The 25,826-nt window shown below is 52.4% G+C and overlaps 1 protein-coding gene across 1 annotated transcript in view; it reads right to left on the minus strand.

Moving 5' to 3' along the window:
* The window catches only part of Kif26b (kinesin family member 26B), a 182,968-nt gene that overhangs the window by 127,586 nt on the left and 29,556 nt on the right, over positions 1–25,826 (minus strand). The window contains exon 3 of the mRNA XM_013017285.1: positions 19,485–19,642. Coding sequence (XP_012872739.1) covers positions 19,485–19,642 — 158 coding nt within the window. The remainder of the gene's footprint in view (positions 1–19,484; positions 19,643–25,826) is intronic.

The following is a 25,826-nucleotide window of genomic DNA, read 5'->3' on the forward strand; positions in this document are numbered from 1 at the left end:
CCTGAGAGCCACAGAACACCCGCCCTCCCCTGCAGTGATGCCCTTCCCAGCCTGCAGACTAAGGCAACAGATGGACATCTGCATAGATCTATGGGCAACATGCAAGGATGCACACGGCACACGGCGTCACTGTCAACAGAGCACTTGCACACAGCGCAGCGTGTTCATTAAATGCCATCCTTGGAATGAAATAGTCTGCAGCTCTGGAGGTGTGTCTATTTCTGAACATCTGAAATGACACGGAAAAATGTCCCAGAGATGCCATTGGTGGAGAACATTCCGCATATGCATGGGAATCTCTGCAGCTGGCCCCAGGCTCCGGGGGATATGGGTCCAGGACCCTTGCGCTTGCCCCGTCCACAGCGCCTCTGCCCCGTATGTGAAGTGGCACTGAACAGATGAATACTACATGGGTCAAAGACGGCACTGCTTGAACTGTAAGCCTGGCCACTGTCCTGAGCTTTTTTGTTGAAGTCTAGCACTCTGCCATTCGAGCCCTACCTCTACTTCTGGGTTTCCGCTGGATAATTGGAGATAGTAGTCTCATGGCCTTTCCTGCCCAGGCTGGCTTTGAACTGTGATCCTCAGATCTCAGCCTCCTGAGGAGCTAGGACTGCAGGCGTGAGAGCCATGGGCGCCCAGCAGGACCCGGTAGTGTTTGTGCACAGAACCACACACAGCTTTGCCTAACCTGTAACAATGTGAGTGCTATGTGAGCATTGTTAGGTTCACACACCACTGACATGCTAGCAGACACCTGCAACATAACTGATCTGATAATTACCGAAATTCAGATCGGGTTGGGGGAGGGGAGCTCCTCAGGTGGAAGATCACCCTCCACCGCGTTTCCTCTGGGTCTGAGCAGCCATGTCCTACAGGAGGCCCAGAGAAGAGCACCAAGGCCTCGGCAGGCCCAGACAGCCCAGTGGGACAGCCCCACCAGGCCCCAGAAGGCCACCCCAGTTCTCTGGCAACATGCACCCCTCTTCACGAGTTCAGTCGTCTCCAATACCCAGCCCCCTGCATCCAGCAAAGCTCCCGTTCTTGGAGAAGGCAGCCGGGGACGCCGCCCTGCTCACTGTAGGCATTTGCCCATGCTTGCAACTGTAAGTGGAAATTTACGTGGTATGGTTTTTAAAAAGTGATAGATGCTCAGCGGTTCAGAACTAATTCCAACTCATTTAAAACCAAGCAAGGGGCGGTATCGAGAGACAGGCTATTAATGCAAATATGACCTGCAGGCAGCTGGGAGCAGGCATATAAAGAACAGAACCAAGAAGGAGGTTGATGGGCAACTATTCCATTTTTTTAGTGCTTTGAAAAACCAAAAAAGAAAAAAAAAGAATTTTTTTTAATGTATATGATAGTTCCTGTCTGTAATCTCAGCACTCAAGGGAGTAGCAAATTCAAGGCCTGCTATGTTAACAATCACAACACAGTAAAAAAGAAAGCATACGCATACCACCTGACATTTCCATCTCCTGGAGCTCCATGCTTTATCCCTAATGAGTGAGTTGTAATCTAGGTTGAGTTTCCTGTTTCCCAGAGCATTAGTCCACATTAGAAGACAAAACCTAGATGAGACTTTCTACAGCTGCATCGTGATAGGGGCTTCTCCCAACTCAGAACCTGCCGGGCTAGGCTGCCCAGGTCCTTCCCGGCCCCTCCGCTGCAGGTCCTCCGTGCTCACCCAGGCAGGAGTCTGCAGATGAAATGCTTTGCTAAAGCTTTACTTCAAGGCTCTCAGGTGTGGTGTCTAAGGCAAACTCCTAAGTTCTGTTCAGTCCGGCTTTCTACTCAGTTACCGAGGTCTGTGAGTACCTCAGAAGGAGACAAAAGGAAGAAAACCGATTAGGACAAAAATGGGCTTTTTTTTTTTCTTTCCCTGTTCTTTTCTTTCCGGTTCACATAACAAGCTGTGGAGCAAGAATCATGAATGCATCTGGAAGGGGCAGGTAAGGCTAAAACGTAGCCCTATTTTATTTCCATCCTTCTTCAGATGTCCCTCCATTCATGCTCAAAAACACAGACACAAGAAGTATTTAGAAGATAAGTAGAAGGGCAAGCTTGGTTGCCGCCGGACTGCTTGAATGCAGCCCGTCTAATTGCTTGAGAGACTACAGAAGTTTCCCACTTAGCCATGACTTGAGTTACCTGTGGTCACCTGCAGGTGACAGACAAGTGAATTAAAGTGGCGTGATAACCATCTCACTCCATCCTGCTTAGCACCATAGCCATCTTACCCATTCAACTTCCTCCAATATAGTCAGCCTACCTAATTCCTGGATCTGTTACACACAGTTGCAGCCCAATGTGTGTGAATGAATGAATGAATGAAATTTAAAACTCAAAAGAAAATTTGAAAACAAAAATGTTACATTCCACTCAGTTGATGATTTAGACCCACGATGTTGATATGAATGTGTGTGTAAGATCTGTCATTTCTCTGGCTTCAATTCTGTGAAAACTCTACCTCTCCCAGACAGCAAATGGTACTCGCTCCCAGCAAGGTAAAAGTGAATTGCTGAACTTAAGCCATTAAGTAGAAATCTGAGATTTGCCAAAAGGCGGCAGGCCTGTCCGAGGAGGAGGCTGGACAGAATTGTGGGAGAAATGCATTGATCATCCTGAGCTCTGTGCGTCCCGTACACCTGGAGAAGATCTGCTCTGTCAGGAACAGAATACAACAGCCCAGAGGTGTGGCGTCATGATGTCACTCTCTCCTTGTTTCTCAGTGCAATGATTAAGGCAAGTCAAACCAAAGGCCAATGAAATGGAAGAAAAGCTCACCACCACCAATGCCCTCCCCAGGCCCTGGGCATAGCACCCACCCTTATGGAATGAGGTTGGAGAAACAGATGGGTGAATTTTCTAACTAACTATCTGACAAAGTAGAACCAGCTACAGACAGAAGGAAGCGGGTTCTACTTTCAGAATACCTGAAGCAGACTTCTAATCTCAGCCAACAATGGGGACATGAGTGCGAGCCCTCCACCCCAGGGTCTCAAGGATGTGGAAGGAGTCCAGGGGTTGCTTTCAAGCTAGACAGGGAAAGCACAATGAACCCATCAGAGACTGAGAGAGCACAACTGCCAAATCCCACTGGAGAGAGCATTGTGGGCTGCATGTGGAACAAGGAATACTGACAAATGTCCCCGTGTTATATTGCAGCATTAGTGCTGCCAAGGCAAATGATACACATGGAAGGAGCTTTTTATTGGTGGTACCAGGATTTGAACTCCGGGTCTTGTACTTCCTATTCAAGTGCTCTACCACTGAGCCATGCATCTAGCCCTTTTCTGTTCTAGTTTTGAGATAGGGCTTTTCTTTTTTTCTTTTGTGTCAGTCCTAGGCTTGAACTCAGGGCCTGGACACTGTCCCTGAGCTTTTATGCTCAAGGCTAATGCTCTACTACTCAAGCCACACTTCTACTTCTGGCTTTTTGGTGGCTAATTGGAGATAAGAGTGTCAGTGACTTTCCTGCCTGAACTGGCATCGAACAGCAATCCTGAGATCTCAGCCTTGTGAGTGTCTACAATCACGGGTGTGAGTCCTCTGTGGCCAGTTTAAAATAGGGTTTGCTTCCTGCTCAGTCACAGGGGCCAAGACTGTGCTCTGCTTCAGGTTTGCCACACCCAGCCACACACAGCTTGTTGAGATCGAATCTCGGACACTTTTATGCCTCGCTACCCCAAGACTACGATTCTCCTAAACTCGGCCTCCCATAAAGCTCATACACTGATGTGTATGCTGTGACCACTGCAGGTTCAGAAGGCTTCTTCTAAATGTTTCTGCCCAGGGTGATCTTAAACCAAAATCCCCCCAATCTCAGCCTCCCAAGTAGTTAGGATTGTATAAGGTGCCCCGCTATAAGAGACTTTGACAAGTTTCTCTTATTAATAGTAATACACCCACCCTGAATGGATATACTCTATGTATGACAGGGAACATGCTCACATAAGAAAGAATGGATCTCATGCATGGTAAATAGTGGAAACAGTCTATTAGCAGCAAGCTTTGATGATGATGGCAGTAAGATAACAAGGAGAGCATAAAAAGCGTCTCGTGGTAGGCAATGTCCTTGGGACATTGTAATTTATCATTTATGAGTTGGTCTTTGATTCGGCATCTTCCATGCTAACAGTAAAGCATCGAGGCTATCCTTCCTCCTCATTCAACCAGGGGTTTTCAAGTAATCTAGATTAAAGAATTCCATAATCTAGCCTAAAATGGAAAAGTCATTGTAATTTCCTTCCCTTTTTTTGTGAAGAGCTTCAGGCCAGCCAGGTGTTCAGTGAGCACCAGCTCCTAGCAACTTATCTGATCAGCAGTGCAGAGTTGAAATGTATGTCAGCCAGAGAGAGAGTAGGCCTGAACGCAGGCCTGGGCACACTCTCCCTCAGTGTTTTTGTTTAAGGCTGGCACTCTACCACCTGATCCACAGCTTCATTTCTATTTTATCATCATCATCATCATGTTTCTATGAAGGAGTTGACATTTAACAGAGCAGGTGTCTGATAATGTATATGAATAGAAGGCAGCATGATGCTATTAAAATTCCAGATGTCCAAGGTAAGGCTGAACACTCTGACCCTAGTGTTGACGCCAGTTCCAGACCTGAACACTGACCTGAACACTGACCTCTGACCCTAGTGTTGATGCCAGTTCCAGACCTGAACAAGGCAAAGGTAAAAGCGCAGGACTCAGAGGACGTTAGCCTTTCTCCCATTCATTGGCCATAATTCACAAGATCCATATGAATTCATTCCTAAGAAGATCCATCTTTGTCTTAGTTCATTCCTGTTGCTATGACAAAAAGTCTTAGACTGGGCAAGGTATAAGCACAAAAACGTATCGCTCACACTCTGGACTGGGACGTGTAAGACTGAGGGCTCTTTCTCACAGACGGCATCGCCTTCCATCTCCACACAGTGGAAGGGAGGCTCAGCACCCCCAGGTTTTCGAAGGCCGCTCTCAGGTGTGGAGTCCTCATGAACTGGTCACCCCCTAAAGGCCTTGCTTCTTAGTCCTAGAGCACTAGGGAGTCAGTGTCCAGAAGGACTAGGACTTTTCCTTCCAGGGCTCAGTGGATTCTTATTCACTTTACAAGACCCTTAAAACACAAGTTGCACCGAATTCAATTAAAACATTAAGACTAGTACATTACCCATGAGCTCCTTGCCACTATCAATCTCAAGTGGCCTTGTGTAAAGAACAGCCAAGCATGTCAGGAGCTATTTAACTGACGGCCTGGGGCTGGGCAGCCCCGCTCCAACACCAGCCAGCACCAGCCAGCGCCAGCCCAGCCCTCCCCACAGGGCTCAGAGAGAAGAGCTGAAGCTAGAACGGGACAGTGCAGATTACCCACCATTCCGGCAGACAGTCCAATCACACCGAGAGACCACTGCGCTCACAGCACACGAGTGTTTATGGAAGAGACCACTGGCTGGATGAAGTCCACACCTCTGTCTCCAAATGTGCAAAGAACATGAAATTTCCTTCCCACATAACGAGGCCTCCCTCTTCTCTCCAAGTGCCCCCCTCCCCCCAGCAATGTCTAAGGGAACCCCTGCTGACTGAAGCCATGACTTGTCTGAATTAGACAAGAAGGGCTAGAGTTCAACTTTGATGCCTTGCAAATTGGCACAGGGAAGGACTGGCAATTGGATCGGATACTTCCCCCGGGAGATTTCCCTGCATGCCAGAACGGTTCATGTGAGGGTTCAGATCTTAGTAATATGTTTTTGGCTATTCTTTGGATTAAGAGGTTCCATGGTAGGGTCCTCATGACTGAGCTCCTGATGTACAAAAAGGAGATGGCCTTGGGAGACAGAAGTCCACTGAGGAGTCCTAGGCCAGGACTCGGCCCTGCTGGCCTGAGCCTGCATGGCCATTCTGCTTCTGAAGTCCTGGGTTCTCAGCATGCTTTGCCTGCTTCATTTTTACTTTCTGGGCTACATCTCAGCTAGGCTCCTTCCACAGACGCCACCAAGCCCAGTGGATACCTAATTTCCACATGTGAGGATGGAATGCGATAGGTAGGCAGGAGAGAGGCAGACAGTTGCGCACATGAACACCGTATCTGAGACTAGTCAGGGTGGAGGCCTAACGGAGCTGTAACACTGGGGTCCCCTGGGGCCAGAAGAGAGCACTCTGGGAGGGAAACAAAGTGACACGGTCAGGGATGCTGTGTCCTCGCCAGCTGCTGCAGTTTGAATGTGTCCTCCAAGGTCAGTTTCTAACCACAGAATCCTCACACACAGTATTGACAGGCGGGCCTTTAGGGGTGACCAGGTCCTCCGTTCTCTGCTCGGTGAGTGAGTTTACCACATACACGTGCACATCACACACACATGCACGCATGCAGGCACGCACACAAGCACACAGTTCTGTGCACTCATGTGATGTCTCCTATGTGCTATGGAGCTGCAAGGCCTCACTAGACATCAGACCCTTGACCCGGGCCTCCCAGCCTCCAGATCTTAGCTCTTTATACATGACCCCATTTCAGGAATTCTGTCATAGCACGAACAAGCTGTGACACCAGCTCTGCAGGAGGGGTCCCATGGACGCACTGGAGAACCAGAGGGCCTCAGTAACTAAGCAGAAAGCCAGGCTGGAAGATCTCTGTGCACAAATCCAATCAATTTTACTTATTATGGAAATGTTCAAATATATACAAAAATAGTCTAGGTAGGTCTTGTTCAGCTTCTGCAAACATCCGTCCATCACTGGTCGTCTTTTCCCTTTCGATAGTCAGATGCTTGCTCTACACATACCTTTGTAACCATAGGATAAAAACACTTGAAGAAACTCCAGTTCTGTCACTAGCATCAGAGCACGTACACTGTGTCCCGTTTTTAAGGTGTTACCCAGGCTCCTCTGATGGCCCTATCCCCCCTATCCCCTGAAAGGCTGCATGAGACAAGCATGGTGCCACAAGGTCACCAAGCCCACCCCAGGGCTGCGCACCACACTTTCTCCACAGCCCAACGAGGGCCAACGCTTGTTCTTGTTTCTATCTAGGCACAGCAAGGCTAGGACAACTTGGTGTTCAGTCCTCGTTGTTGATAGATGTGACTGCCACAAAGGAAGCAAAGGACGGAGTGGACAGAGCCATGAGCGTCGGTCGGAAGCCAGGTCAGCTGACGCTGAACACAGGAAGAAGGCCGTCGCCACAGGTGCCTCCCCTCCACGTGCACGTCTGTGTTCACGCACCGCGAATGGCTTTGAGGGAAGAGGCACATGGACACTGCGCTCTGCGGCGCTCCGTGTCCCGGCGTGGTTTTAGAGCTGGGGCCCTGTCCTGGGCAGACCCCTCTTCCTTCTTTCTCCTTCCCGCCTTGGAAGAGAACATGGAAGTGTGCTTAGGAATGTCTTCCCTTTACCCTCAAGAGATGAAATCTGCCGTGTCCAACATGAAATGGCCCAACTTTCTAGTTCACACTCACCAGTTAAGACACCTAAACTTGCTGATGACTCCCCACGACCCCCTAATTTAGGAACACTGCCCCCTTTCTGACCACAGTCAGGACCCTTGGGGGCACTGTCTAGTCTTGCAGCCTTCTCCTGTGAGGCAGGGACAGGCTTCGGTGTCAGTGAGGGTGTCTGTCCGGGATCCCCGCTTTCCCCTGCTTGGCCCTGGGCTGCCCAAGCCTGCTTTGCAGGGGAGCCAGCAGGCACCGCCCACGATGCACTGCTCCCCGCCTGCAAGCACAGCGTTAACAAGGAGGTTCGGGATGGTTTGGCTGTCTCAGCGTAAGACCACTCTGTGCTCCACAGCAGGAGTGAGGGAGAGCTGAAGCCACCCTCTACCTGACCTGGCCTCCATCTATGGCTTCCTCTTCTCATTTCCAGCCTCCTTGCTCCTAGAGACTGCGTCCTCATAGTACATGGAATACTGAGGCATCTTCACTGCAGATGCATTTCTTGGAACCTGAACAACACCAGCAGGTTCCTAGGACTCCCCATCATTTCCTGAGCAGTCTGGAAGCCTCCTTCCCAGCATGCCTGTGTGCAGGCACTGCCAGGATAGGCCGCCGCACAGGCCACTTGCCTGTAGCTCCATCTCGGCAGCAGTGTGGCCCGGACCACTCCCCTCCAGCCCAGGGGGTGTTTTAACACTGTTTCTACTATGGAGTTCACACCCAGCTTGCAGATCTGAAGATCACTGAGATACTCTAACCCTGAGTGGTTCCCTGCAGCGGGCACTGTCCGCCCGGTCCATCTTACATCTTGCTCTGCATCATTCTCCTACTCCTTCTCCTTTCTCTTCTCCTTCTCCTTCTTCTTCTTTGCCAGTTCTGGGGCTTGAACTCAAAACCTGGGCTCTATCCCTGAGCTTTACTCAAAGCTAGCACTCTACCACTTGAGCCACAACTCCACTTCTGGCTTTTTCTGTGTACGTGGTACTGAGGAATCGAACCCAGGGCCTCATGCACTCTACTGCTGAGCCACCTTCCCAGCCTGCTCTGCGTCTTTCTGACGGTGCCCTTTCTATCAGAAGTGACCCAAGCCCATCCTGGAGCCCATGGCTTCTGCAGTGAGCCCCTCCTGGCGGACAGCTGCTTGTCGGTGCCAGTGAATTCCTTGCACTTCCAGGGACAGGAACCAGATGCTTCGTTACTGCAGGAAAAAAAATGGTCCCTTGCCAGGAAAAAAGGGCCCTGGACGGACTTTACGGGGCTTTATGAACCATCAAGTGCAACAGCTGCACAGCTCTGGGAACACTTCTACCATGACTGTTAAGCAGCGGGCGATACTTTATTATCCTTGCCCCTGTGTTTAATGAGTTGTTCACCTTCTGCTGGGACTGTTAGCTCCCATTATCAATCTCCACATACAAATATACCATGTCCTGTCGCCGTTGCTGTCTGGGGCCTCTGGGTGGCTCCTTCCTCCCTGACGGGCACTCATCAGCTTCCAGGAGCCCACAGGGGAAGTGGGGACAGGGGCCATGGCAGCCACGCCGGCAGCGCCAGCAATGCGGGGCCTCCTGTGCGGCCGGGGCCAGGGTCGCCAGTGAGACGAGGATCTTATTCTGCACCACACCCTCCGCCCTCCCACTCCTTTGGCAAAGCAAGTCTGCCAGCCTGGCCACGTGGACACCAGCGTCCTACATCCTCACTGTCCAGCGAGAACTGGCACTCTGCTCCCAGCAGTGCTGCCCACCAGCCTCTCCCACCCTGGGGTCGGAGCAGCAGCGCTGTTCTCCAGACTGCAAGCACACACAGGGCTGGGACTACACACAGCTCCTGCGCAGCACCTTGGACCAAAGAAGCCACAGGAGAATGCCGGGCTGCCTCCTGCCTGCCTGCCTGCCTGTTTGCTCGGAGCGACCACACTGGTTCAGAACCCCCTTCCTGCCCTGCCTCCTTCTGTGGCCAACACCTGGGGTGTGGACCTTCACATAGGAGCCCTGGGGGCCAGTGGTCACTCTGCCAGAGCCCTGCATGCCTGTGTCCTAGGCCAGAGGTCTGCGTCCACAGGTAGCTGGAGGAGCTTTGAAAGCCTTTTCTACTTTCAAACTTCAAGCACTTACTGGATAAGAACACTCACTATCACAAAGCCACTATCTAAACGTGGCAGAGCAGACTCCGTGAGCAGCCCTGACGCTGGCAAGTCCTTGAGCAGAAACAGTGAGCCCCGTCTCCCCCCGGGCGCGATGGCACTCCAGCACTGGGGGTTGTCTCCCAGGCTCCCTCACCCTGTCCAGCAGTACCCAGGCACCATCACCTGGGCAGAAACCGGCTTGTGCGTTGATATTCTTAGCCGGCACCACGTCTTAAGTCTGTGAAAAACATCTTGCTTTCTGTCACTCCCCAGCGCTGCTTCTTGACATTTAACAGGCAGTCCACACATGGTAAAAGGGTCAGCCCAACTCCTGTTCCCGTGGAAATACCTCCACCCCTCCATGGCTTACAATTCACACACACACTCTGTAGTGCTGGGGATGGAACCCAGGACCTCATGCATGCGTGGCACATACTCTATCCCACTGCATTCTGTACATTAAGTTGCTCTTTCCATAAGAGCTTCTCAGTTCAGACAACTTTTTTTGTCTTTTTGCTTTGTTTCCAATATTCTTCTTGGTAATGTTCCGAGGTTTCCATGAGGTTCCTGGTTCCTAACCTTGGGCTGAATCTGCACACGATGCCTGTTCTCAAATGTAGCTGCAACACCAAAGAACGCTCTGTCTTTTCTCTGCTCATTTCTCCCTGCCTTGGTGTACCTTCATGATTTTCCATTACCTGGAAGAATGGAAGCCCCACTTTTTAGACTTCTCCTGGTACTATCTCAGACCCTTGAAAAGAATGTTAAATCCAATTTCACGTTGTGACCATGTTTCCTTCTAGAGGAAATGACCTGTTATCTCAATACTTTACTGCCTCACATACCTCTCTCTCCATGCAAAACACTTTACTGCCTCACACATCTCTCTCTCTGGTGCAGAAGGCTCCCCGTGGTAGCTCTGACCTGAGGACTGCAGTTCCAGGCCAGCTCAGGCTGGAAAGTCCATGAAATTCTCATCTCCAATTAACTACCCCAAAAAAGCCAGAAATGGAGCTGTGGCTCACGTGGTAAAGGACCAACCTTGAGCAAAAAAAAAAAAACAAAGAGCCCAGGAACAACCCTGAGTTCAAGCTCCAAGTCTGGCGCGTGTGCGCACACGCGCACGCACACACACACACACACACACACACACACACACACACACAGAAACAACAACAAACTTCCTAATCCTCAAAAATCTTTATCAGGCAACGTACAAAGATATCGTTGCTGCAGTCATTCTTCTTCCCCTGCCCTTCCAGGCCTTTCCCCATGCTCACTCCCAGTAAGCACCTGCCTGATGTACTCAGTGTCACCAAGTAAGTTTCCAGGTCCCTAATTTTACAATCGGGTGTAATAGAATCTCGCTCTGTTCCTCCCCATGGAAAGCTATTTTGTGATCCAGCCATCTTCTTACATGGAGCAATAGTCTGAACACTCTTAGAAGATTCTAGTGTATGGATGTGTAGCCCACAATTATTCGTCCATTTGTCCCTTCCTGGCCACTTTGGTGGTTTCTGAGTTTGCTTTCATAAATGCTGCCATGAACATTCACGTGTGAGTCTGTGGGAATGTGTTTCTTCATTTCTCCCTGCCAAACACCACCAGGAGCAATGGATGGTATGGTAACGAAAGCGCAGTTCTAGCTTCTGATGTATATTCTTATCTTCCTTCCTCTGTCTCCTTCTCTCTCCCGCACTTTTGATTGTCAGAGCCTTGAACTCATTTCCCATGGCTGCTAGGTTAATGGGCATGCAGCTTCTCTCCATGCGGATGGAGTCTTGTCTTCTGCCCGGCCGGGTCTGGAATCGTGATCCTTCGGATCTTTGTCACCCATGTAACAGGATGACAGACATATGTCCCCGCACCCAGCTCTGGGTGAAAAGGGGTTCTTCTGAACTTTCCTGCTGGCCCTGGTCTAGTTTGCAGCCTCCTAAGTGGCTAGGCATAAGCCACTGGTGTACCACTTCCGGTGTTACATATTTTAAAGGATTTTCTGGAGATCTAAGTAAAGGACATCCTCCTTTTCTCCACTATGCATTTTTCTCAAAGAAAGGAAACCTAGTTCCCAAAGAACAGGATGGAGAGGTAGAAATCTTCTGGACCACGAACTTGTGGCTCCCCTTCTTCAGAGCTTTCTTTCTCCACCAAGATTTTCCGTCTTAACTCCCGTGAGGTGACACATAGCGGCTCTGCGGCCCAGGGGAGGCTACTTAGAGACAGGGTCAGTGCTAAAGCACCGGCCAGGCGGAAGCACACCTCCCCAGCTGCCCACCCTGGGTGCACCGCTCCCCGCTGGGAAGGATTTACAGCTTAGAACCAACCGATGGCCAGGGAGACTGCCGGGGCCTTCTGCCTACTGCTAGCCTAACTGGAAAATGTATGTCAACAAACCACAGCAGAAGTGTGCGAGAGCAGGGGTGAGGGGAGAGCGTCACAGACAGGAAGACAGATAAAAACCGGCGGGATTAAATTCCCAGATCCTGTGCTTCCTGCCACCTCCCTATGAGGGTCTGTTTTTTCGAGCAGAGGTCAGACTTCACTAGAGGAGAGGACCGGGGCTCGGGTTCAGTGCTGAGGGGGTGCTCGAGAGGACCTGGGCTTGGGTTCAGAGCTGAGGGGAGATCGCGTTTCAATGGTCACCCCGCCTCTTCTGTGAGGAGACCATCTGAGAATTCACAACGGGTTGTAATTCTGAAGCTCCAGGTGTGCAGGAAATCGCCTTGTTATTTTCAATTTATGACTTCCTGTAGCAGATAGACTTACAGTGGGATCCCGCCCCCTGCCCCGGAATGTGTAAGGAGACAGGAGTGATGGGTGGATTTACTGTAGCGTGAGCAACACCTTCTTCCCTCCTCCCACTGAGAACGGGCCCGCGGCCAGGCTGAGTGGTCACTTCACCACAGAGCAGCGAGGCTGCACTCGCACAGCGGAAAAGGTATAGACTCATGGCTTCTTTGTTTATTGTCTCTACCACTACAACTTAATGCTTACCATCTTAAGGAGTAAGAGTCGAATTTCCAATTTGCCCAAAAGGCGGGAGCGATGGGTTAAACAGGCCAACAGGTGGGGACACGAGGAAAGAGGCCAGGAGGGCTGGCCTGCGGCCAGGGCATGGCTGCGCTCCAAGGTGCCTCACCGCAGGGCAGGGTGAACCCTAGGAGTGGTGCCAGGAACGACCTCTGCTGTTCTCTGTGGCTTGGGGCGCCGCACCAAATGCGGTGTTCACTTGGGACACTTGGCACTTGACTCCAGGGGTACCGATTATTGGGTGTGCCAAGTGAGCTAGGGAATTCCCCAGCTCTGTCCAACGTCAATCTGGATGCTGCGAGAAAGGCACTTTCTAGAGGAGAGACTCAGGGTAACGAGGATCAGCCTCTACCAACCGGGCAAGTCGCATCTGCTCAGAGGCAGATTTAGAGAAAAGACCCAGGGGGCCAGACACGTGGCACCAGACCTCAGCACTGTCTTTGGAGCCAGCAGTTACCCAGAAGTCTTCCGGGGAGCTCTGGGGGCCGTGGCAGAGGTGGTGTGTGACAGGGCCACACTGGGCTCCTGCAGCCAGGCTGGACGCAGCCGTCAGACTCCACAATCTGCAGGAACCCCTGGCTCTTCCAAGCCTGGACCTGATTCTCAGAGCTTTTTTCTCAAAGCTACACTGTCTTTTATTTCAAGTTCTTTTAGGTATTAAGACAGTTGGGTTTTTCCTCTATCCCTAGAAGATGATTCTAAAATTCTGTATAGTCAAGTTTAAAAAATGTTATTTTTCCCACACTGCTTCTTTAGATTGAGCACCAAAGAGTCAGCGTGGAAATTCACTTGAAGAAAATGAACCACATTTATTTTTCTAACCGCCTAAAAGAATGGAAATAAATTTTGAATGATGGCTTCTATCTCCGTTGTTTATTTCATTTTTTATTCAAGAGGGCTCGCCCAGTGTTCATGGCGTCCTTTGTGACTACTGCTCCCCTTCTTTCCTCTTGTGAGGAATTAAGAGACAAACTGTGGACTCTTCAAGCTTTGGTTTGGGGTGGTGCCAAGAAAATAACACATGCCCTCGTTCCTAGTCTAGTGAACTATTTCCCCAATTTCATGGGCTTCCTGAACAAGCCCGCCGGGTGCCAGCAGAGAATGCCCCAATTACAGTGAGGTGATAAGTCCATTTGTTCATATGACAAATAAAGAACAGATGACTATCAGAAGTAACATGCTGAGCCTCGCCATGTAGAACCAACAAGGAGAATTTTCCACTTGTTGACCCATCTGGATGATTTGTTTTTTTGCTTTGTTTTTTTTTTTGTTTTTTTTAACAAAGAAGCAACTTTATTGAGAAGGTTCCTACACTGACCCATCAAAACTTTGCAGCACAGGCTTGGGAGCTGATACTGCGACCCCGAGTGACCCCCATTCTTTGATTTTTAAAGGCAAAATCCATGAGGTTGAGCTTGGTCATGTGCAGGTGACCAATGGAATCGCAACACACACAAAGGATTGTACAGTCACACCAGACCACACACAGGTGGCTAATAGGCGGAGTTTACCGTAAGCATGTGCAAAAGGCAGGGTTTACTTGTAAGCACGTGGTGTCGCCAGTTGGAGCCAGATTACAACCTATCTGTTTTATGGGTCAGTCTTTAACTGCACATTCAAGGGTGGGTTAGGCTGTTCAGGGGAGGGGGACCAGATGCATTTTTTTCATTCTGGGAACTAGGCCCATCAAGTCTAAAATCTCTAAAACAAAGGCAAAGCTCAAAATGGAATCATACCAGCGTGGACCCCATCTCAGGGTCCACTTCAATCTGGATGATTTTTTTATCACTAACACCAGCCCCTAGGAAGACGAGAAATGGGGCTGCTCAGGAAACGAAGGCATTGGCGAGCACTCATGGCTTCTTTTTAAGTGTCATGTTCTTTCGAGAAGCGGACAGAGCTGGGTTTTCAAGCACCCTTGATTCACACTCACTCATTCATTGCACATCTACCATGGATCAGGCAGACCATGAAGTATATGTGTGTGTGTGTGTGAGGGGATGGAGTGTTTAGCGCCCAATCTCATACACAGATTGAAGCAACAGGAACAGCCCTCAGATAGTCATCAGACAGCAGAAATGGAAACATTCATTTCCATTTAGAAGCAAGAAACCAACCTCTCCATTGACTCAGGGGCGCCTCTGCGTCCCAACCTCACCGATGCCAATGAGGACCGTCTGTGATTCCCTCCAACCCTGCAGGGCCACATTATTAAACTCAGGCCCCTTAAGTCCACAAGGAGCCAACAGGCAGTGCCGTGGACAGGTCGTTTTCATCAGCAACCCCATCTGTCAGCACACCGAACCTCGGCCCAACACCACACACCATAACACACCTTTAGTTCCCCTAATGCCTTCCAAATGCTTTACATACTTCCCTCAGACAGCTACAGAATTAAAATAATAAATCAAGCCAGGGGACAGAAACAAAGAGGTTTATTCACGGGAGGAAAAGACAGGTCTCAGGAAGACAGAGGAAAGATGGAAAGCCGGGCTTTGCTCCCACAGTCCATCACTAATGAGTCTTTCCCAGTTTCAACTCATCCTTTGCTTTTTTTTTTTTAATCTCAATGTGAACATTCTTCCTCTTGAAGACATTTCTAGGTAGTTGCTCTAACAAGAAGCTCGATTTCCTGATGAGACTTCCTTATGATGCTATCTCTCAAAGCATCCCAGAGCTAAGGGAAGAATTTAATTCCTGTGCACGTGGCTGGAGCCAAGTTGGAAAAGTGCAAACTCCTCCAGGAACTTCAGCAGAGGACATCCTGGAGACTCCTTCACTGTCCGAGAGCCGTTCATACCCAGCAGCGGCGAGGCAGAGCGTCAAAGAGGTCCATTTGAGCAGACACCGGGAGACGGGGTGGCTGAGCTGAGCACACAGGGGCAAGGCCCGCCTGGGAGGGGATGTGCTAGCACTCTGTGTGAGGCAAAGGAGTAAACACTCCAAGAGCAGCGTGCACACAAGGGAGTGTGGTGGAGGAAGCAGGGAAAGGGGGATAGCCTCACAAGTCACCCTAAAACCGCTAGGTTTTCTTGAATGGGACAGAAGCTGCATTTTAGTAACAAGCCTTCAGAGCATGTGGTGAAATCTCTCCCACGGAGCTTCGGTGGCCCTGTCCTCCCCGGCCCGCTCCCACCGGCCACGGCCCTTGCGCTGACTTCACGACCATCAGCCCCACTCAACTCACCTGGACCCGGAGGTGGGGAATGGTGGTGAGCGCGTTCAGTTAGCCACTCACCAAATGTTTCCTGAGGACTAGTTTAGACACACTGGAGCTTCTGCCAAAACCAAGGACACACACACAACTAATCTCTGGGGCTCCCTTCCTGGTCCATGAGTTCTGAAATCTGACATCAGGGTTCTGAGACCCCCTCACCAGGCACTCGCTGGCTGCCCTCATCTCTGTGTGTGTCATGTGCCACAGCTCAAGGTGAATGGTGGGGACTGTTACAGCTTTTAAGTGACCAATACTGAAGACAGGGAGTGGGTTATGGATGTGTCGCAGGAAGGTGACTGCACGGGCGCCGGCCCGGGACCATCTGCGGGCTCACCGCCAGGTCAGCCGCATCCTCTCTGTCCGCCGAAGCCCCGCTTCAGCACTCTTCCTGGCGCTCACTCTCCGCCCTCCTCAGTTCAAACCATGAGGTGCCTGTTCACGGACATGAGCCACTACCAGGCTCTCCAGTGAACAGAATTCTTCATTGCTACTTCCTTCCTTCCTTTTCCTTCTTATCTTTAGCCTTCTTGTTTATTAGAGACCTATTTTTTCTAGGGCTGTAAAACTAAAGAATCAAGCACCTTCAAACACTTAGAAGCATGCAGCCAAGTAATTGGAACACGGCTCCAGGGCGGCTCCCCCTGCCAGGCCTTTCATGTTTTCTGGTTCCTGCCAGGAAGTTTGAAGGGCCAACTGGTCTCAGCTCCTGGGTGGACAACTTCCCCGGCGGCCAGACACCATGCTGGGCACAGGCCTTCCCACAGCTGCAGAGGGCTTGGCGGTCCTTAGTGGAGTTATGGGTGCAGGGAACACACTGGAAGGAGGGGCGGGACCCGTGCTGACTCAAAGGAAAAGGTGGAGCCACAGAGGGCTATCTGAGCATCCCAAATAGAAGTTGGGTGAAATGTCCAAAGTACTCTCCTATCCTCGCCGACTCTTGCCAGGACCATGTCCCTAATAGGAAACGGGCTGCTGAACACCAGCAGCTCACACCTAGAACCCCAGCTACTCAAGCAAAGTCCACGAAACAACAGAAAGCCAGAAGTGGGACAGTGACTCACGTGGTAGAGCGACAACCTCTAGCTAAGGAATGGTGCCCAGGCCCTGAGTTTGAGCCTCTAGTACTGTCACCAAAACAAACAAGCAACAACAAAACAAAGGAAGGAAGGAAGGAAGGAAGGAAGGAAGGAAGGAAGGAAGGAAGGAAGGAAGGAAGGAAGGAAGGAGAAGCTTAGAGGGGCTATTTGCCTAGTGACTTGAATCACAATGGGATTTAACCTGGACTGTCCCCACTTTCTAGCCTTTTCTCCATGTCCTTCTTCTAGCTCAAGACCCACATCATCAAGATGTGCATGAGAACCAGGATGCCGGATGCAGGGGCCATGCCACAAGACTCCCTCTCAGGCTGACGCATGCTCCTTTGTCTTCAAACATCCCCATCAGCCACCTGAGCAAAGCAGTGCAAGTGATTCCCAGATGTGAACAAGCGCTTGCTAGCGGCCCAGCCAGCATGGCCACACAGGCTTCCCAGGGGCCCATGGTGGAGAGGGCCCGTGGCCAGTGCTTTCCAAAACATGCCCAGGCACCAGCTCAGGTACGCCCAGCCCTTGGGCCTCCTGCTACAGTGGGCCATGCCCACAGTAATCAGCCCTGGTGGGGCAGCACACTGGCTGTGAGGGCCGTCTGTCTATCTTGGGACTCTAACACAAGAGATGACAATGGGGACCTGGACCACAGCATGTGTTCTCGGGGCCTTGGCTGTGGATCTCACAGGCAGTCAAAGATGCACTTCTCCACCAGGAAAGTTCTGGGCCTGTGTCCTTGGGCTCAGAAGTCCTCAGATCTCAGCCTCCTGAGCAGCTAGGATTATAGCCGTGAGCCACTGGCACCCGGCTTGGCAAGGTACTTTCTAATCGGCCATCACTTAGGTGTTATCCTCATTCTACAGATGGGGAAGCTGAGGCAGGGCTAGGCCTCTAACCCAAGGATTCCATTCATTCCGCATTCATTTACTGAAGGGCTGGAGAATCCAACACCGAGAATATTTTCTAAGCTTAAAGAGAGTCACAGAGAAGAAGTAGAGGAGTCTATGTGGTTTCTATTTCTGGCTTTTCTATAAATTACCTCACAGTTGAACTTTTCTGTCCCTACATTTCCCATTCATAAAATAAGGAGACAGAATTAGATGGCCCTGAAGCTCCTGCCTGCCAGCTGTCCTCTGTCTCCAGCCCAGTCTCAGCCATGTGGCTAAGACTAGGCAGAAGGCGTTGTTAAGATACCTTTCATTTTTGTTTCCCCCATTTTACAAAACTTTCTGAGATTCTCTAGATCATATTTGGTATCTATCCAGCTAGTCTGTCAAGAAAGGGGGGAAAATACCATCTATTTAACAGTCAATTCATTTGGCAATTCATTTGCTAGGGAGGACCGCCTTCAGAGCTATGGGCTCCTACAGCGCCAGTTCCCAGCCTACAGACATCTTACCGTGTGTAGAGATGCTTTGGCAGTCATGGGAGGGGAGGCAAGATGGGACTCCTGACAACCAGTGGTTTGAGGCCAAAGAGGCTGCTAAACATCCTGCACACACGCAGCAGTACGCACCAATCCTGCACGCACGCGGCAGCACACACCCATCCTGCACACATGCAGCAGTGCGCACCCATCATGTACACACACAGCAGCACGCACCCATCCTGTACCCACGCAGCAGTGTGCACCCATCCTGTACACACACAGCAGCACACACCCATCCTGCACACACGCAGCAGTGCACACCCATCCTGTACCCACGCGGCAGCATGCACCCATCCTGTACACACGTGACGGCGTGCACCCATCCTGTACCCACGCAGCAGTGTGCACCCATCCTGCACCCACGCAGCAGTGTGCACCCATCCTGTACACACACAGCAGCACACACCCATCCTGCACACACGCGGCAGTGTGCACCCATCCTGCACACACGCGGCAGTGTGCACCCATCCTATACACACATGGCGGCGTGCACCCATCCTGTACCCACGCGGCAGTGTGCACCCATCCTGTACACACACAGCAGCACGCACCCATCCTGCACACACGCGGCAGTGTGCACCCATCCTATACACACATGGCGGCGTGCACCCATCCTGCACACACGCGGCAGTGTGCACCCATCCTGCACACACATGGCGGCATGCACCCATCCTGTACACACGCAGCCGTGTGCACCCATCCTGTACCCACACAGCAGTGTGCACCCATCCTGTACCCACGCAGCAGTGTGCACCTATCCTGTACACACACGGTGGTGTGCACCCATCCTGCACACGCGCGGCGGCGTGCACCCATCCTGTGCCCACGCGGCGGCGTGCACCCATCCTGTGCCCACGCGGCGGCGTGCACCCATCCTGTGCCCACGCGGCGGTGTGCACCCATCCTGCACACACACGGCAGCTCGCACCCATCCTGTACACACACAGCAGTGTGCATCCATCCTGTACACACGCAGCAGTGTGCACCCATCCTGTACACACGCAGCAGCGTGCACCGCAGCTGTCTGTCGCATGAGGTCCAGGGCACCAACTCAATGAGCCAAGTCAAAGAACGGCCTCAACTCCCTCCCGTTCTCACAGCTGGCATGGTCCACACAGGAGGTGACCAGCTGGTCCCAGCCAAAAGAGGCGAAGAGCAGCGCATCTCTTACCTTGCAAAGAAGGACGCGGCCACGGAGGCGCCGGTGGGGGCCTCGCTGGAGGCCTGGGGGGCCGCGCTGCTGCAGGCAGAGGGCTTGTCCGCATTGTAGCAGTTCAGCACCGCTTCCGTCTGTCCCTCGCGGCCAGGCTCTGTCACCATCTGGGAGATCTGACAAGGAAAATGGACACAGCTCACTACCTGTGGCTACCCACATCTCCTGCCCCCCGCCAGCCGCTGGGGTGGAGGAAGGGGCCGCAGGGGACTGCTCCGGGCACCCGCACTCAGCTCAGGCACTCGTGGCCACTGCAGCTTCTGGGGATATTCTCCCACACGGGAGCTGGGACTCCTCCTCCTCGTTTAAAATAATGCAGTAAATAACCCCTGACACCCTGAGCTGCATTATGTCAGTGTCTCCCCTCCAGCTAAGGGAAGAGCATCACTCGCTATGCATGAGCCACGGCTGGGCAAACAACACCTCCTCCAGTGCTGCTTCTCCCCAGGAACGGCCTGACACTTCCATGCAGGCTGGCAGGAAAGGCACAGTTGGATGAAGGGAGAAGTCAGCCTTCTTGCTATGTAGGTCAGCAAGACAAGTGCATCAGAGAAGCAAACAAGATCCCAGCTACCAGGAGCTCCTGGAAGGTTGAGATCACTTCAACAGACTTCCTTTTCCTTCTGGCTCATTAAGGTAAAGGGCCTCCATCGTATTGTAATGAATGCCTTTGAAAGCGAAGTTCCGGAGCTCGGTCCACATCTCCCCGCAGGCACAGAGTCGGTCTCAGGATGCCCAGGGATGGACGGAGGACATATACTCTGCAAAGCGCGGCTCTGAGGCAGGTGGCCGGGCGGCCGAGGCAAGCCGAAGCATGCCGTCAGGAAAACCTGTTACTCTAAAACTTTAGTCTCCTTGCAAAATGCAAAGTGGTTTTTAATAAGGGGAGGACAGATACCACAGCTCCAAAGCTAACCTGCTCTCACCCTCAAATTCTAGGTAAAAAATGCTTCTATCCCTGCAGAAAATGCAAGCGCAGGAATGCAGCATGCAGGAGAGCTTCCCGCTTTGTAGCCAAGCCAGCCAGCACCCCATCCTCAGCCCCAGAACATGAAAACATGGGCACTTCCACTGCTAGGAACGCAGCCGTCCACGCTGCGCCCCACCGACTTGAAACTTCACTTAAATGCCTTCTGTACTTTGGAAAGCCTTGGTATCATCCAGCCGAAATTCTGCCAACACACGCTTTCTTCCTCTCGTTCATTCACCGCACTGAGAGGAAACTTGACCCAAGTAAGGAAACCCAAGAGGAATAGCAAAGGCAACTGCCAGCTTCCAGAATGTTCCCTGCCCTCAATAGGGCAGGGACTGTACAGGGCCCTGGGGCCTCCCTGGGTTTCCTCTGCCTCTTAGCCACACGCCGGCCCGTGGCCACACTTCTGGTACGAAGTTCAGAAGAAGGAACAGAAGTGTGTGGTCCTTGTCATTGCCGCTGCCCTCCGCTGGGTGTGTGGAGGAAGGGAACCTCACACAGGAGCGCGGGTTCCAGAGCGGCCCACACCTTCAAATCCCCCTTCGCCGATGTAAATGAGTCCCTGGGCCTGGACATCTTCAAAGTCCAGTTTCTGGCTGCCTGTGGCAAGCAGCACGGGATCTCAGACTTCCCAAGGCCCGCGACCCGGAACCCTGCCCTCCGAGCATTGTCCAGAAGCCAGAGCCCCAGGCCCCTCAGAGCCGTGCTGGACCACCGTCCACACCCCCGCTCGTCCACAACACAACACAACAACAAACAGCCTTCCACTCCATACGTCCCTCACTTAATTTTTGTCTCAGACACTGTGGAAGTCACAGGATTCTTCCCACAGCACCTGACAGAGCCACCGTCTGACCCGGTTCCATCCGGCCTGGCTGCACTTGGAAGCTGTTCACCAGAGGAGCAGCTGCAAGCACTGCCACTGGTCCCTTGGGGTTTGTCTTAAATGGTGTCACCGGCGTCCCTGACCCTGATAGCTCCCCCTCTCTGAACCGCGCCCCCCCCAGCTGCATGTGCAGGGACAGCAGGACTGAGACCCTGTCCCTTCCCTGCATCACCACGCACATCAAACCAAGAAACACTGCCTCTTACTCAACTGATGCCACCTGCCCCGGGACCAGCTCGTTTATGGCTGTTTGTTCCCTCCTCTGCTACTTCAGGTTTTTGTGGATTGGTAAACCATGGGTGCTCAATAAATAGTCTTGATCGGTGACAACACAAATCATCTCACGATTATCTCCACGCAGGCTGGCGGCAGGCATGCCGAGCCAGCAGCTCTGTCTCAGGACGTAGCCGTGCTGGTGAGGAATCGGAGCGCCGGAACTGCACTGAACTCCAAGCTGATGCCGGGCACCTGCGACTCCTGTCTACTGTCCTAAGCTGCTTGGGAAGCGGAGATCAGGAGGATTGTGATCCTGGGGCAGCCTGGGGGAAAAGTTCCCAAGACCCCATCTCAACTAAAAGAGCTTGGCACAGTGGTTCGTGCCAGCATCCCTGCTGCTCAGAAGCATACAGAGGAGGTTAAGGCCCAGATCGGCCTTGGCATGAACACAAGACCTTATCCTAAAACACAACTTAAAAAAAAAGAGAGCGGTGGGGAGGGGGAGGGGGTGCGCAGCTCAAGCTCAAGTTTAGGCCTAGAATTCAAACTGAAAACAAACAAAAAAAAAAAAACAAGCCAGCATAAAATGCAGACTAGAGAGGCAACTGTGTCCAGGAGAAGGCCAAACAACATGCAGAGGTGAGTGGCTCCGTGGCCGGCTGGCCGGCAGACGCAGACGCTGGCTGGGCGGACAGAGGCCTCTTCTCCAGAAGGCACAGTGCAGCCACACAGGCCCACGCACCTGGTGTGGGGGCTGCCTGGGGCCACCGAGGGGGACGCAGGGGTTGAGTGGCTGAGGAGGTCAGAGGCTCAGGCTGGGATGAAGAGGCAGGGGTGGGTGACAGCTGCAGGACCGTGACACCGGGCTCCAGTCCTTTCAACTATGGGCTTAAAACTGGCCACAGTGACTCATACCTGTCATCCTCCTTACTCAGGAGGCTGAGATCTGAGGATCATGGTTCAAAGCCAGGCCTGGCAGGAAAGTCTGCAAGACTTTTATCTTCAATTAACTATCAAAAAAGCCAGAAGTGAAACTATGGCTCAAGTGGTAAGAGTTCTAGCCTTGAGCAAAAAAGCTAAGGCCCCCTGAATTCAAGCCCAAGGACCAGCACACGCACGCGTGCGTGCGCACACACACACACACACACGAAATTGGCTAAGACAGTACGATTTAGGTTACATAGATTTTGTCACGGTACCAAGCACATCCCGGCTGCCAGCCCTGCCCTGCTCCCTACAGAGGTGGTGGCAAGATCAGTGGTGGGACCAGAGTCAGAGAACGGATCCACAACCTGGGCTTCTAGCCTCCAGCAAACTGGTCAGTAATTTCTGTGTTGTGGCACAGGGATGTGAACTCAGGGCCTTGTGCTTGCTAGGCAGATACTCTACCACTTGAGCCACTCCACCATTTGCTTTTTGCACGGGTTCTTTTCAAAATAGAGTTTGGCTTTGTGCACAGGCCAGTGTGGGCTGTGACCCTGGGAGGTACAGGTGTTCTCACAGCTGCTCCGCCCCAGCCAGCCTGGATCCACCGTCCTCCGAGGTAGCTGGGATTACAGGCGTGAGGCACTGTGCCCGGGGTTATTGGGGGCCGTCATAGTGTCAAAGGGACAAGACCCATCTAGCCTGTGCCTGAGGCTTGCAGAGTCAGGGGCAGGTTTCATTAAGCCCCACCCCCCACCCCGTGGAAGGAAGAAGGGAAGGGAGGAAGGACAGAAGCAGGCTGGAGGAGACGGGCTAGACAACCACATAGACATTCAGCTCTTGCATTAAATACTGCTTTCTCTTTTTTGCTGCCCTTTTCCTCTCTCCGCCACCCTGCCAGGTCTGGTGGTGTGCACAGCCGTGGACATTCTTGTCACATCAGAGAGGGTCCGGGCCCTTCCTTAGGAGTGCCTTGGGGGGACTGCATTCACCTTTTCAGTGTTCTTGCCATCTATCCTCAGAACGTGTGCACCTGTGACCTCCCTGGAAGCCCGGCCTGAGCCCGGCCCCCTCTCCATGACCCCCAGGCCCACCATCAGCCCTGGGGCAGGCTGGCCTTGAGTCACCCAGGTGAGTCCCCCTCCCCCAGCAGTTCCACCAGGTCAGAGCACCACGTTTGATTACCTTTATTATCTTAGCTTACTTTGGCTATAAATTTTATTAGCAGCCATAAAATTGTCCATCCACCGCATCTGACTCAGTGACCTCTTGCAAAAGAGAATTCACCACAGGCTGCGTGCCCACGGCCCCTTCCCCTGGCCCTCCATTTACAGCCTCGCCTTCCTTCTCCTCCAGCCTCCACTCCTGGGTGAGGAGGCCCCCGGGGGGGGGGGGGAGAAGGGGCTGGGCCGCCCGCCTGCGGGGGTGGGGGAGGGGGCAGACTTCCAACGTGTGCTGTGCCCTCTGAGGGATGTCCTGCCACCTCACGGCTGGCCCACCCCGCCCCGCCGAGGCTGGAGCGCTCGGGGTGCCTGCGCTCATTCAGCTCACAGCAGTGCCTGAACACAGCTCCCTGTGCATGCTCAGCCATACTCTGGCTCATCCTGATGAGGCGCCCTGCCCTGTCAGCAGGAGGACCCAGAGGCCCACAGCAGTGGGGGGACCACTGTGGACATTTAACTGTGTGCGAGGTCACTTGTCCTGTTATTTACTGGGGCAGCATCGGGATTTGAACACAGGACCTTCTGTTTGCTGGGCTGGCCCTCTACCCCTTGAGCCACACCTCTAGCCCTGTTTTTAAGTGACTACTTTTAGGATAGGGTCTCACTTCAACCACCGTCTACCTTCTCCAGGCTTCCTACCATTCCAGGCCAGCAGCCGGCATGTCCGGCTTCCTTCCATGGAGATGGGGTCTTACAAACTTTTTTGCCTGGGCTGGCCTTGTACCACAATCCTCCTGCTCTCAGCCTCCCAAGTAGGTAAGATTACAGGCATGAGCCACCAGAGCCCACCTTACACTGCCCTGCTTAATCCTGACAGCAGCGCAATGAGGTCAGAAGCACTCTGGCCTGGAAGCAGCAGGGCATGGCTTCTTTCTACCCTTGAGCCTGCACTGGAGAGAGGCGCCCATCCCCAGCCGGAACCGACAGCTCTCCAACTACCGCGGTCCTCCACAGGAGGTGGCTAACAGCTGAAGATCGGATGAAGACATCAGATCCTTTGGATCAATGTCTCGATGGTGCTCAAGGCTCTCTCTCCACTAGCCTTTTACGATCAATGAAAACAGAGTCAAATGGTCTGAGGCTCAGTATAACTACTTTCACTTTTTCAACTTATAACTAAGCCAACAGACGCAACAATCGAGCTGGCATCAGAACCCTACTGCCCTGGCACGGGCGGTGGGCAGTCAGCTACCCCTTGGTCCCTGCTTCCCTATGTTCAGATCCCCGCAGTGGCTCCACTGGGGGAGGTCATCCATGGTCCCCTGCCCAAAAGCTAGTGAGTGTCAGAACCCAGGCAGCCTGCCCGACCTCCCTGCCCCGCAGTGATGACCCAAAACCTGGACTTAGGAAAGCAGAGTGTACTTTGACGTGCTGTTTGCTTTTGGTTTTTGCTGCTGGGGACCAAAGCCCAGGGCCCCACTCACGCCAAGATGTGCTGTGTGCCAAGCTCCATCCCCAGCCCTGTTTCTCTTTGCCACATCTACCCTCTGAGTGTGACATTGTTCAATCTGCACAGTCTGGCAAGGCATTTCTCCTCCCCACCCTGTGCCCAGCATGGGCAGCTCCCAAGTCAGGGATAAAATGAGACAGGGTAGTTCAGTGTACACTGGACTGGAAACCAAAACAGGACCATTTACAACCCTTCTGATTCCATGGTGACACTTCAGAGCTACAACTGAAACTCTGAAGATGATGACAACTCAAGGTTTCCTACCGCCACCCCAAAACGCAGAGTTGCTTTCTCTCAGTCAACTAACTGCCTCAGGAGGATGCCCCGCCCCCGGGGATGCCCCGCCCCCGGGGGTGCCCAGCTCACCAGTCCCAGCTTCTGCTGACCACCTGCTGACAGGCCACATCCTACATACACTATAGCAGAGCTGCAAAGTCCCTCCATGCATTTCTAGAACAATATTCTGGGGTCCATGTGAAGCCATGGTGGCCCCGCCTGGTGAGGTCACACCTCGTTCGTGCTACAGCCCCTCAGTCAGCCCCCACTGACGCCTACCAAAAGGCTAGCCATGGGACATCAGGTCTCTAAAATGCCTGGAAACCCCAGAAACAACATCTGCAAGGTAGTG

This window comes from Dipodomys ordii, unplaced genomic scaffold (assembly GCF_000151885.1).
Source record: "Dipodomys ordii isolate 6190 unplaced genomic scaffold, Dord_2.0 Scaffold35, whole genome shotgun sequence".
Lineage (NCBI taxonomy): Eukaryota > Metazoa > Chordata > Mammalia > Rodentia > Heteromyidae > Dipodomys > Dipodomys ordii.